The following is a 12,481-nucleotide window of genomic DNA, read 5'->3' on the forward strand; positions in this document are numbered from 1 at the left end:
TTGGCGATAGTGGAGCATTTCATTTGCAATCCTGACCTTCTTGAGAGGTTGATCAGAAATTTTTCCTCCTTGTCTCCATTTCAGTCACCCACCCTGTAACTATTTTACCCCCCTCCTGCAAACTGCTTCCCACACCCTCTCTATAACCTTCTCTCCCAACACCACGATGAACAGTCACAGAGGGAAGTGTTCAGGAGCTGTTGCAAATGCAGTACTGTGATCAATGTTTAGGGCACAATGTGCAAAAGAGTCCTTGACCCATCCTTCACTTTGCCCAAACATTAAAAGAACAGATGAGAAGGGACAGTGGAACAGATGGAGACATTCCAGAAGTTGCAAGCAATTTGAATAAAATATGGAAGTGGAGTGAAGAATGAACAATGCATTTGATACAAAGTGTTACGTAGAGGAAGAAACACTGCCTGGATTGAGATGAAACAGCAAATGTTAAAGCAAAATTAATAGACTTTACAGTAAATAGATCCAACAATTGCAATACAGCAAGCAACCAAGTTGATAAAGATGTCAAACTGCATTGGAATTGAAGGATTGTATTTAAAGCAGTCAAAATATTTTTTTATTGCAATAACCTTATATCCCTGGAATTATTAAAGGAATGAAGTTACAATAGTCAAAGTGGTGGTGTGGGTTGCAGAATTAAGGTGGAAGGAACAAGGTAAAGGAAAGGCTTTTATTTAACTGGTCGTGCCAAATATGTACTGAGCTGGTTTTCCACATTGGCCGATTGGACAAAAAAGAATTTTTTTTCCTGAGCACATTTGGGTGCATTTTATGGATTTTGGGCTGCTGATCACCATAACATTTTCCTATCACGTATCTTTTTTTTCCAGGTGTAACCTCTTTTGTGATTTCCTGTCATATTTTAAGTGTACTAACATATTGCCCACAAAGCAAGCTATTTTGGTCAATCCAAGCATGTCTGGGGATGCACTCAGTGCAGGTGCTATGCAAATATAATCTTTGGCCTGGGCATGCTTAGTCAGGATAGATGCAGACAGGCTATGAAAGCAGCTCACATATACAGATGTTGTGCATTACATTCATTATAGATTGTTCACATGTTGATGACATGTTCTTCAGGCAATAACATGGTGAGCGTTCTTAACCATAGCATTTATTGTCTTCGGGAAGATTCAATACAGCAGAAATGTCTCGTCAATGTCACAACAACGGCAATAACTTCTGTTTCATTTGTGACAGGTGTACGCATACGGCTAAATTCAATAAAAGTTAATGTAATGTTTCTCCAACTTCCTACATGATCCTACAAATCTGAAAATATCTTTGTATTCAAGTTGAAGTTGTCTATTATAATCCCCAATTTGTTTTTCCAGGAAGCAAACCTTTTGAAAAAAATTGTCCAGTGTAATCACCATCAGTGGCCATTCCCATCCTCCTTCTCTCAGTTCTTTGTCTCTTCAGCGCTTGATGTCCTGTTTTGCGGAAACTGCCAAAATGTTTGGCCTGGAAGTCAGCCTGAAGAAAACTGAGGTCCTCCATCAGCCAGCTCCCCACCATGACTACCACCCCCCCCACATCTCCATCGGGCACACTGAACTCAAAACGGTCAACCAGTTTACCTATCTCGGCTGCACCATTTCATCGGATGCAAGGATCGACTACGAGATAGACAACAGACTCGCCAAGGCAAATAGCGCCTTTGGAAGACTACACAAAAGAGTCTGGAAAAACAACCAACTGAAAAACATCACAAAGATAAGCGTATACAGAGCCGTTGTCATACCCACACTCCTGTTCGGATCCGAATCATGGGTCCTCTACCGGCATCACCTACGGCTCCTAGAACGCTTCCACCAGCGTTGTCTCCGCTCCATCCTCAACATTCATTGGAGCGACTTCATCCCTAACATCGAATTATTCAAGATGGCAGAGGCCGACAGCATCGAATCCACGCTGTTGAAGATCCAACTGCGCTGGGTAGGTCACGACTCCAGAATGGAGGACCATCGCCTTCCCAAGATCGTGTTATATGGCGAGCTCTCCACTGGCCATCGTGTCAGAGGTGCACCAAAGAAGAGGTACAAGGACTGCCTAAAGAAATCTCTTGGTGCCTGCCACATTGACCACCGCCAGTGGGCTGATATCGCCTCAAACCGTGCATCTTGGCGCTTCGCAGTTCGGCGGGCAGCAACCTCCTTTGAAGAAGACCGCAGAGCCCACCTCTCTGACAAAAGACAAAGGAGGAAAAACCCAACACCCAACCCCAACCAACCAATTTTCCCCTGGAACCGCTGCAACCGTGTCTGCCTGTCCCGCATCAGACTTGTCAGCCACAAACGAGCCTGCAGCTGACGTGGACATTTACCCCCTCCATAAATCTTCGTCCGCGAAGCCAAGCCAAATAAAGAAGAGCAGCCTGCATTAACCTGCAGATTGATTTGCCTCCACGTTAGACAGAGAAATGACTGATCCCCACAGTCTGTTCAGAGACAAGCCCAGGCAGGCAACCGACAGGAATCAAGAACCAGTTTCATATTTTGTCTCACAGGACGTGGATATCCCTTGCTTTAATTCTCGGATCTAATTGCCCTCTTTTAAAAGATAAAAGTCAACCATACTAAAATCATAAACAAGCCAAACAAATGTCAGTCTGGCAGATTTCCATTCCTGAAGGACAACAGTGAACCATATGGGTTTTTATAACAATCGATTGTTTTGTGGCCACCACTGCTAATACTGTCTTTGTTCCAGATGGATTTATTATCCCAACTTTAATATCCACATCTACTCTGATGGGATTCAATCTTCAGACTCATAGTCTGGATCATTGGGTACTAGTTTACAACACTAGCCTTGCCGTGATTTGGGAAACTACTCTAAGCCACATCTGCTGGGAATTTTTGGAAGCAGGATTCAGTTATCCATATTATCTCTGATTTACCCATTTCTTTAGTCACAGTCCAGGCAAGTTTCAGGCAGCCAAAGCGGCTGGCTGATGCTAATTGAAGAAGAATTTCAGGCTGGGCAATGGCCAAATCTTATGCCAAGGAAGAAAACATCACATCTTCCATAGTTAGTATTTCTGAGGGTTATGGAATGGGTGCAGGTCAATGGGAGTAGCAGAATAATGTTTCAGCACAGACTAAAAGGCCTGTTTTCTGTGCTGTAGCATTCTATGCTTCTATGGTGGCCTGTCAAATCCTTTTGGACCTCTTCATATATGGGTTTGAATGTTAAAGTATATATTACACTTCATTTTCTATTATAATATCTAACTTCGCCATTTGCATGCCATTTCAACTCCCTTTCCTATTCCCACACCCATCTGTCTGCCCTGGGCCTTCTCCACTGTCAGAATGAGGCCCAACCTAAACTAAAGGAACACCATCACCTCATATTCTGCCTGTGCAGTCTACAATCCAAAGGTATGAACATAAAATTTTGTAATTTCAGACAGTGCCTTCTCTCTTCTATGCTCCTTCTGCTTTTCCCCTTCCTGCACCCTGATTTTGTCCCCTTTCTGACCCAGATCCCCACTCATTCTCATCCCTCTCTTCTTTGGCATCACCCCCATCTCCCCACTGGATTCTTCTGCTCTCTTCCACCCTGCCTCCCCCTTCACCACTTTAGTTCCATCTGATTTCTCTTTGTACCACCATTGTCACCTTCTCCTTTTATCAGATTCCAGCACTGGTGCCTTTGTCTTTGAGGAGATGAGAATGGATTTGAGAGGCGTGGACTGCGATAAATTGTTTTATGAGAAGGATGTAGAAGGAAAATGCAGGGTATTCTAAGCTGAAATTTTAAGGGTACAGAGATGGTGTGTTCCTGTTAGGATGAAAGGAAAGGTTAAAAGTTTTAGGGAGCCTTGGTTTTCAAAGGTTATTGGAAATATAATTCAGAAAAAGACAGCATGAAGTAAATGAGGTGCGAGAGATATATAAAGACTGTAAAAAGAATCTTAAGAAGGAAACTAAAAAGGCTAAGAGGAGATGTGAGGTTGCTTTGTCAAGTAAGGTGAAAATAAATCCAAAGGGTTTCTATAGATATATTAGGATAGTGAGGGATAAAATTTGTCTCCAAGAGGATGAGAGTGGACGACTATGCATGGAGCCAAAAGAGATGGGGGAGATTTTGAGCAGTTTTTTCATTTGGTATTTACTAAGAAGGATATTGATCTGTGTAAAGGAAGGAAGATAAGTAGAGAAATTAAGAAAAATAAAGGTGGATAAGTCTCCAGGTCCTGACATAGATCATGAGGGAGGCTAATGCAGAAATAGTAGAGGCTTTGATGGAGATATTTAAAATGACATTAGTAACGGGAATGGTGCCAGAGAATTGGAGGGTAGCTCATTAGTTCCATAGTTTAAAAAAGGTGCGAGGAGTAAATCTAGTAATTATAGGCCTGTAAATTTTTTTATTATAATTTTTTATTTAATACTTCACTGTGAGCCATGTCAATAACAATATATACAAACATTTGTCATTAAAATATACAGTGACATTTTCATTTTCCCTCCTTCCTCCCACCCTCCCCAACCCCTATAACGTAAAGAAAGAATAAAAATAAATAAACAATAAAAGAACACAAAAGGAAATAAAATAAAAAGAAATCATATCATCCAAAATTCCATATTTAAGTATTTTCGTACTTGTAGCTTATCACGTTAAGAGATGGAGCTCTGAAATCGGCGGTTTCTAATATACTCTATGTATGGTTCCCAAATTTGTTCAAATAAAGTATATTTGTCTTTTAGATTGTAGGTAATTTTTTATAATGCAATACACTTTTTTAATATCTATATGCCGTTGTTATATTTTTAAAGTTGCCTCCATTTTCGACATTATAATTATGCACTTTTATGGTGCTCCAGACGCAATCATAGTAAATCTTTTTTGAGCCTTACTAATTTTAGGCCTAATTCTTTGTCTTTTATGCTGTTAATGGGAAGATTTCTGGATCTTTTGGTATCTTATTTTCTTATAATTCTATTTAATATTAAGTTTAAATCCTCCCAAAAAGTTTTCACTTTTGTACATGTCCAAATTGCGTGTAATATTGTTCGAATTTCTTGTTTACAAGGGAAACATTGGTCTGATATTGTTGGATTCCATTATTTTGGCCTGTAAGTTTGATGTCAGTGGTGGATAAGTTCATGGAAAGTATTCTTAGAGATGGTATATAAATATTTGGATAGTCAGGGTTTGATTGGGAACAGTCAAAATGGATTTGCGAGGGGAAGATCATGTTTGACAAACCTTATCAAATTTTTTGAGGAGATTACGAGGAAAGTGGATGGGGGTAAGCAGTTGATGTTATATATATTGACTTTAGTAAGGCCTTTGATAAGGTTCCTCAGGGAAGGTTAGTTAGGAAGGTTCAGTCATTAGGTATTAGCATTAAAGTAGTAAAATGAATTCAACAATGGTTGAATGGGAGATGCCAGAGAGTAGTGGTAGATCTGTTTTTCAGATTGGAAGCCGGTGACTAGTGGTGTGTCTCAGGGTTCAGTATTGAGTCCATTATTAATAAATAAAATTTGCACAAAGGAAAAGTATTGAGTCCATTACTTTTTGTCATATACATTAATGATCTGAATGATGGGGTGGTAAATTGGATTAATAAGTATGCAGATGATACGAAGATAGGTGGAACTGTGGATAGTGAAGAAGGGGTTCGAAGCTTGCAGAGGGATTTAGGCCAGGTAGAAGAGTGGGCTGAAAGATGGCAGATGGAGTTTAATGCAGATAAATTTGAGGTGTTACATTTTGGTAGAGGTAATCAGAACAGGACATACATGGTGAATGGTAGGGCATTGAAGAGTGCAGTGGAACAGAGGGATCTAGGAATAACGGTACATAGTTCCCTGAAGGTGAAGCAACATGTGGATTGGGTGGTGAAGAAAGCTTATGGTATGTTGGCCTTAATAAATCAGAGCATTGAATATAGGAGCCAGGATGTTAAAATTGTACACGGCATTGGTGAGGCCAAACCTGGAGTATTGTGTAAAGATTTAGTCACCCAAGTATAGGAAAGGTATCAACAAATAGGAGAGAGTGCAGAGAAGATATACTAGAATGTTGCTGGGGTTACAGGGTCTAAATTATAGGGAAAGGTTAAATAAGTTAAGTATTTATTCTTTGGAGCATAGAAAGTTTTGAGGGGATTTGATTGAGGTATTTAAAATTATTAAGGGTATTGATAGAGTTGATGTGGAGAGGGTTTTTCTTTTAAGAAAGGGGGGAGATACAAATGAGAGGCCATGAGCTGAGAGTTAGGGGCAAAAGTTTAGAGGAAACATGAGGGGGGAACTTTACTCAGAGAGTGGTGGGTGTGTGGAACGAGCTTCCAGACAAAATGGCGGAGGCGGGCTCGATATTAGCATTTAAGGAGAAGTTGGATAAGTATATGGATGGGAAAGGAATGGAGGGTCACGGGTTGAGTGTAGGTCAGTGGGAGTAAGTGTTTGGCATGGACTAGAAGGGGCAAATTGGCCTGTTTCTATCATGTAATTGTTTTATGGTTATATGGTCACCCCTCCACAACTCATCTTCCTCCACCTGACTCCTTTGTTTTTTTGCCTATCTCTTCCCTTGTCATCTGCCAATCTGCTGCCACTGTCCGTCATGCTTAATGACATAGCACAGCTTGCGTAGCAGTTAGCGCAACACTGTTATAGCACCAGTGATTGGCCTCGGGGTTCGAATCCCATCCTGTCAGTAAAGGGTTTGTACGTTCTCCCAACGTCTGACTGGGTTTTTTCCAGATGCTCTGGTTTTCTCACTTCAAAACACACCGGGGGATGTAGGGCAGTTGGGTGTAATTGGGCATCACCGACTCGTGGGGCAGCAGGGCCTGTTTTAAAAAAAAAATTAAATGTAATAATTTTGTTTAAGAACTCTCACTGGTTCACTGATCCCACATTGGCCCCCAACCTACCCCTCCAACCTTGTTTCTTTACACCAGTTTCTCTTCTCCATTTCCCCAGCCGTGATAAAGGGTTCTGGCCTGAAACATCGACCGTTATTTTTCTCCTACTGATCCTGCTTGACCCGTTGACTTCCTCCAGCAGTTTGTGTTTAACTTCAGATTCCAGCAGCTGCAGTGGCACAAATATAGTGTTTCTGTGTTTATCCTCTATTTTACTTTATATTATATTTTGTGCATGCATTTTAGAATATCTTTTGCAATAAATGTCATTTTGCATATTGTGCTATACAATATAAATTATGTAACCTCATAAAACCTGCACAATTTACTGATGGTACATGATGTATTGAATCAATATTACAACATCTATTCTGTTAGGTTATTAATCCTTCTCTTCTATCACGAGCTTGTCAATAACTCCAATACCAGTGCCCCGATTCACTCCAATTTCCTGTTTGTCCTTCCATTGCCGATCTTGTCTCCTGGCCAGTAATTCTGTATTTGTCCAAGTTGTCTTCAAACCCCTTCTGACCTCCCCATTTCCTTTCTCCCCAAATTGCTCCAACCTTGCAGACCACTCATTCGTCCACATCGGTCTTTTGTCGTGCAGCCTGACCCTGATCTCACCCACTTCACCACTGGAGGCCGCTTCCACTGGTTACCTAACCACATCTTTCCGCTGTGATCCCCTCTCTTTTCTCAATTAAGTTGGTCACTAATGCCCACCTTTTAGATTGTGATTCTTAGCAAAAGCCCTGCTATCTCCTATATGTCAAATGTATGATATCGTGGCTGTGAAGTGGCTCAGCATCTCAGGGTAAACCTCCTGTCATTTTCCTGTCCATTTCTGTCTCTTTTACTGTGAAGTCACTTGACAACATCTGAGGATCAGAATTTAGAATCTGACTCACTTCAAGCTACTGCCACAGATTCAGTTCGTACTGCAATTACTTTATTGATGACACAAGCTAACGAATCAGGATCTGATTTTGAAAAATTTCAGTGGATAATGATGAGGTTGTTTTGCTGGGTTAAATGCATGGTATATTCTTTGCAACATAAAGGGGATTCTCCAGCAGATACTATCACTCAGTTTGCTCATTGTTGGAGCACTGGATTGCCCAATAGTCATTGTCCGACTGCAATATGTGTACAGTGTAACATACCACATTTCATGCACTCTATTTGAAGGTTATTATAATTTGTTGAACTTTCAAATTCATGATCATATTCCAAATTGAATATTTGCCTCTGTTTTATTCAGATTTAGCTCCTTAAAACTATCAACTTATTTCCAATATTTTGCTTTAATTTCAGATGCATCTTTAACTACCCAATACAAATGATAGAGATCGCACCTGGCCATTACAGAAAATGGCCTCTCTTTTGTTCATATGAAGCAAATTCATATTGAATCTAAAGAACATTTGCAAAGTACCAAACATTTGCACACAGTTTTTTAAAAGCCGCTCAGAATTTGTCAGCGCAAAAAGTGGCGAAGGAAATAAGAAGACGAGAGGGAGTCCACTCAGGGTTTTCGATTGGACTGATTTTTCTGTTTTGAACAAAGTGGGAAAAATATAAATGATTACAGCATAAAAGGCTGGAAAAATATAAAAATCATCTGGGTGACACGGTTAGCGTAGGGATTAGTGCAACACTGTTACAGCGCCTAGAACACGGGTTTGAATCCGGCGCTGTCTGTAAGGAGTTTGTACATTCTCTTCAAGTCTGCTTGGGTTTCCCCTGGGCGCCCTGGTTTTCTCCCACCCTTCAAAAATATATGGAGGTTGTAGGTTAATTGGGGTATTTGGGCGGCACGGGCTCGTGGGTCGGAAGGGCCTGTTACCACGCGGCATGTCTTAATTTAAAAAATTTAAAAATTTGAAAACTTAAAAAATGTAAAACTGGGATCAGGAGTAAGTCTCTCAACCTCACAAGCCTGTCCCACTGTTCAAGATGATCTTTGCTAATCTGCCAAGGCCTCAGTTCCTCTTCTGTATCCACCCTTTAGCTGCTCTTTAAATACCTCTAGCCATCTGGCCTCTGGGATAGAGAATCCCAAAGATCCATCAGTCTCTGTGAGAAGAAACTTTGAAAGATCTAATCTGGATTGCCAAACTATTCCAGGTTGGCTGGCCTTGGGACTAAGCAGAGAGGGGATCCAAGCATCCAAGGGTAAGCCTTCAATCATTTTCCTGACCATTTCCATCTCTTTGGGACACAGAATTTACTGTGAAGTCACTTGACAACATCTGAGCATCAGAATTTGGAATGAGACTTAGAATCCGACTCACTTCAAGCTATTGTCACAGATTCAGTTCATACTGCAATGACTTTTATTGATGACACAAACTAAAGAATCGAGATCTGATTTTGAGGAATTTCAGCGGATGATGATGAGGGATGTATTGATCATGCTTTCTGTTGCTGATTAGTGACTGGCTTTAACATTTCTTTCTGGCAGGGATACATGAGGCCTCTGAAGCAGCCAGAAAATTCATCTATCTGCGACCTGGCCCTTGTGGATGATATGTTCTTCCAAATTCCGGAAATCTTGGAGCACCACGAGAAGTTCCTGGAACAGGCTCATCAGTGCGTCCAGAACTGGCACGAGAAGCAGAAAGTGGGCGACCTGATGATTGAAACAGTGAGTACAGTGCAATCGTGCGCACCTGTCACATGAAGGGTGGATGCTGAGCGCTGAAGTAGGGCTTCAGGCTGGTTGTGTGTGTTCCTGCAGCTGCTTCTCCTTTACAAAGCAAGTCTGAAACAGCCTCCAGCTAACTTCAGGGCAGGTTTGGAGAGCTGTGCCATGCTGATAATTTGATCAAAGCCCATTAACACCATTAAGAATATTTCAGAAAAGATTCAAGCAGTACCAGCTAAAATATTGACACCAGCATGGCGCTATTACTGTTGTCAGTCACTCTGAGCATGTTTCTTCAATTCAGCTGTGATGGTATTGCTGGATAAGGCATCTGAACATCAACTGCAAAAACATGCTTTATAAGCCTGAGCATTTACTGCAAGGTGTATGCTACCATAACATTTCAAAATACAGACTATCAAAGAGTTAGGGGTTCCATAAAACAGGCAAACCTGAACATCTGGGCAACAACAGCTTGGCACATTAAAGGCAGTAATTCATCCAAAGGTACTGCATAGGTAGATGAACATAGAACATAAAACAGAAGAGTACAGCACACGAACAGGATCTGTGGTACACAATGTTTATGTTGACCAAGATGCCTACTTAAAGTGTATATTTTTCTGCACATGGTCTGTGTCTCTCATTTCGCTGCCTGATCATATGCCATCTAAATACTTTCCAAACATTGCTATCTCCCCCAACAGCAAATTCCAGCCATCTGGGTTAAAAAAAAAGTCTCTTATCTGTTTTAAGCTTTCCCTCTTGGACCTTAAAGCAACAGATTCTAGTAGTTAACACTTTCACTCTGGGAAAAAGTCTCTATCTACTGTCTCATAATTTTACCTACTTCTATCAGGACACCCTTCAACCTCTGTCACTCCAGAGAAAACAATTGGTTTGTCTAACCTCTCCTTATTCTTTATACTCTCTAATCCAGGCAACAACCTGGTGAACCTTCACTGTACCATCTCCAAGTGCACTTTGGCCATATCCTTTCCGTAATGCAGTGACCAGAACTGTACACAATATTCCAAATGTGGTCTCTTCAAACGTTAATACAGCTGCAATATGACTTGCAAACTTATTCTCAATAAAGGCAAGATGCCGTACAAGTTCTTCACCACTCGATTTAGTTTTAATGATACTTTAAGGGACTTGTAACCCAATATCCCTCTGCACATTTATGCTTCATGTTTGGTGCTGACTCAATGGGACCCAGGACTTTTATCCAGCCCTGATTACTGTAAGGCTTTGCAACATAAGCAGTTTGATTGCAGATCTTCATGTGGCCTTATTTTTAAGCGTGGAGATATTTTAAACTTTTGGATTCAAGCATCACTAATATGCAATTGGTGGAAGTCACAACGTTTTATAATTTATAAAGTAATTGTTGCAATAAAGGTGAAAGTAGGAACATTAAAAGTTACAACATAACTTCAGGATTTATGTGCCTGAACAAATAATCCTGGTTTTGTCATCAGAAGTTAATAATCCTTGTACCTTGGTAGCTTGTAAATTTACATATTTTAATATGTTACACGACATGGTTCCCATATTTATTGGCTCATAAAAATAGTAAAGATATTGGGCTTTGAAAATGTAGAAACCTGCACTTGAGAGGATCATCAGACCAGACAGCATCTATGGAGAGGGAAATAAAGTCAATGCTTCAGGTCAGTGATCCTTCTTTAGAACTCATTATGGGACACCCTGTTATAGATTGACTAGATGGTCTGCTCTCTAAACAAACTTTTCCACTGTATCTCAGTGCATATTGAAAGAAAGTTGAACTTGAACATGAATAATGTTTTAATGTTTCAGGTCAAAAACTTTTTGGCAGCACTGGGAAAGAGAGAAAGGAGTTGGTTTTAACTTTCTTTTTTTCTCTTTCCCAGAATTGACAAAGGATTTTCAACCTGAAACATTAACACATTTCCAAGTTCAACTACAATTTTATTGTCACTCATGTGACAAATTATAGATAGGTTTTTGGGAGATAAATTGGGGCAGGTTTTTTTTTAGTGTAGGTCACATTCAAACACTTTAAAACAGATCTTACTTAAAATTCTGGTGCTCTGCTCATGCTAGACAGGCCAGCTCCAAGAGCCTTTGCAAAAGCTTTGGAGAGTGCCCAAGAGGCTTCACTAATGGATTGTTGTTTACAAAAAAGTAACAGATGAAAGAACTCGTCAGAGCCACAGGCTGTCTGGAGTGGAACTTGCTGATCTAAGAGGGTCATGTGGTTTTGCAAGCAGAGAGAGTCAAACAGTTTTTTTCTGAGAGAGAGAGAATTTAGTTCTGTAGTTTTAAAGTCAGCATCATCAGCTGGGACTGGAACAGGACAAGCTGGAAAGCTTGTGGAAAAACCCCATTTGGAAGACTGGTTGTGAGTGTTTGGTTCAGCCTGGTCACAACCCTTACAGTTCATACAAGAGTAGAGGACTGGCTGCCAAATATTTCACTTGTGATAAGAAAAATAAAAAGGAACTTTGTGGTGACCTGAAAGAAAGAGGTTATCATCTGAAAAACCCCAATGGGGCAAGTTTCTTCGGCAAGACACTGAAGTGGCTGGTTACAAGGAATCAGTTGTAGGTGTCCAGAGAACAACAAATCTCTCTCTGAAAACTATCAAGAACCTTCCTGAGTGGTAACCATTTACCTTTCAAGCACCAAAGCCTGGTGAACTTCATAAATGCTAAATTCTGTGCACAGTATAAGAATTGCCTGCAACCAGTGAACTTGGAGGAATGAGAAGTGAGATTGGATGATGAGTCAAAGAACTTTTCTGAACATACATACACATTACATACATGTGTGCTTAGAGTTTCAAGGGGGTTAAGTTAGGTTAGTTAAGTTAATAGTGATAAATTAGAGTTTGATCTTGTTTTCATGTTTAAAGATAATTAAATGCAACT

General features: G+C 40.4%; 1 protein-coding gene across 1 annotated transcript in view; it reads left to right on the forward strand.

The window, feature by feature from the left end:
- The window catches only part of LOC138739530 (rho guanine nucleotide exchange factor 17-like), a 454,989-nt gene that overhangs the window by 275,175 nt on the left and 167,333 nt on the right, over positions 1 to 12,481 (forward strand). Inside the window, exon 3 of the mRNA XM_069891792.1 lies at positions 9,381 to 9,563. Within this exon, the coding sequence (XP_069747893.1) occupies positions 9,381 to 9,563 (183 nt within the window). The remainder of the gene's footprint in view (positions 1 to 9,380; positions 9,564 to 12,481) is intronic.

The sequence above is a fragment of the Narcine bancroftii genome, chromosome 7 (genome assembly GCF_036971445.1).
Source record: "Narcine bancroftii isolate sNarBan1 chromosome 7, sNarBan1.hap1, whole genome shotgun sequence".
In the NCBI taxonomy this organism is placed as follows: domain Eukaryota; kingdom Metazoa; phylum Chordata; class Chondrichthyes; order Torpediniformes; family Narcinidae; genus Narcine; species Narcine bancroftii.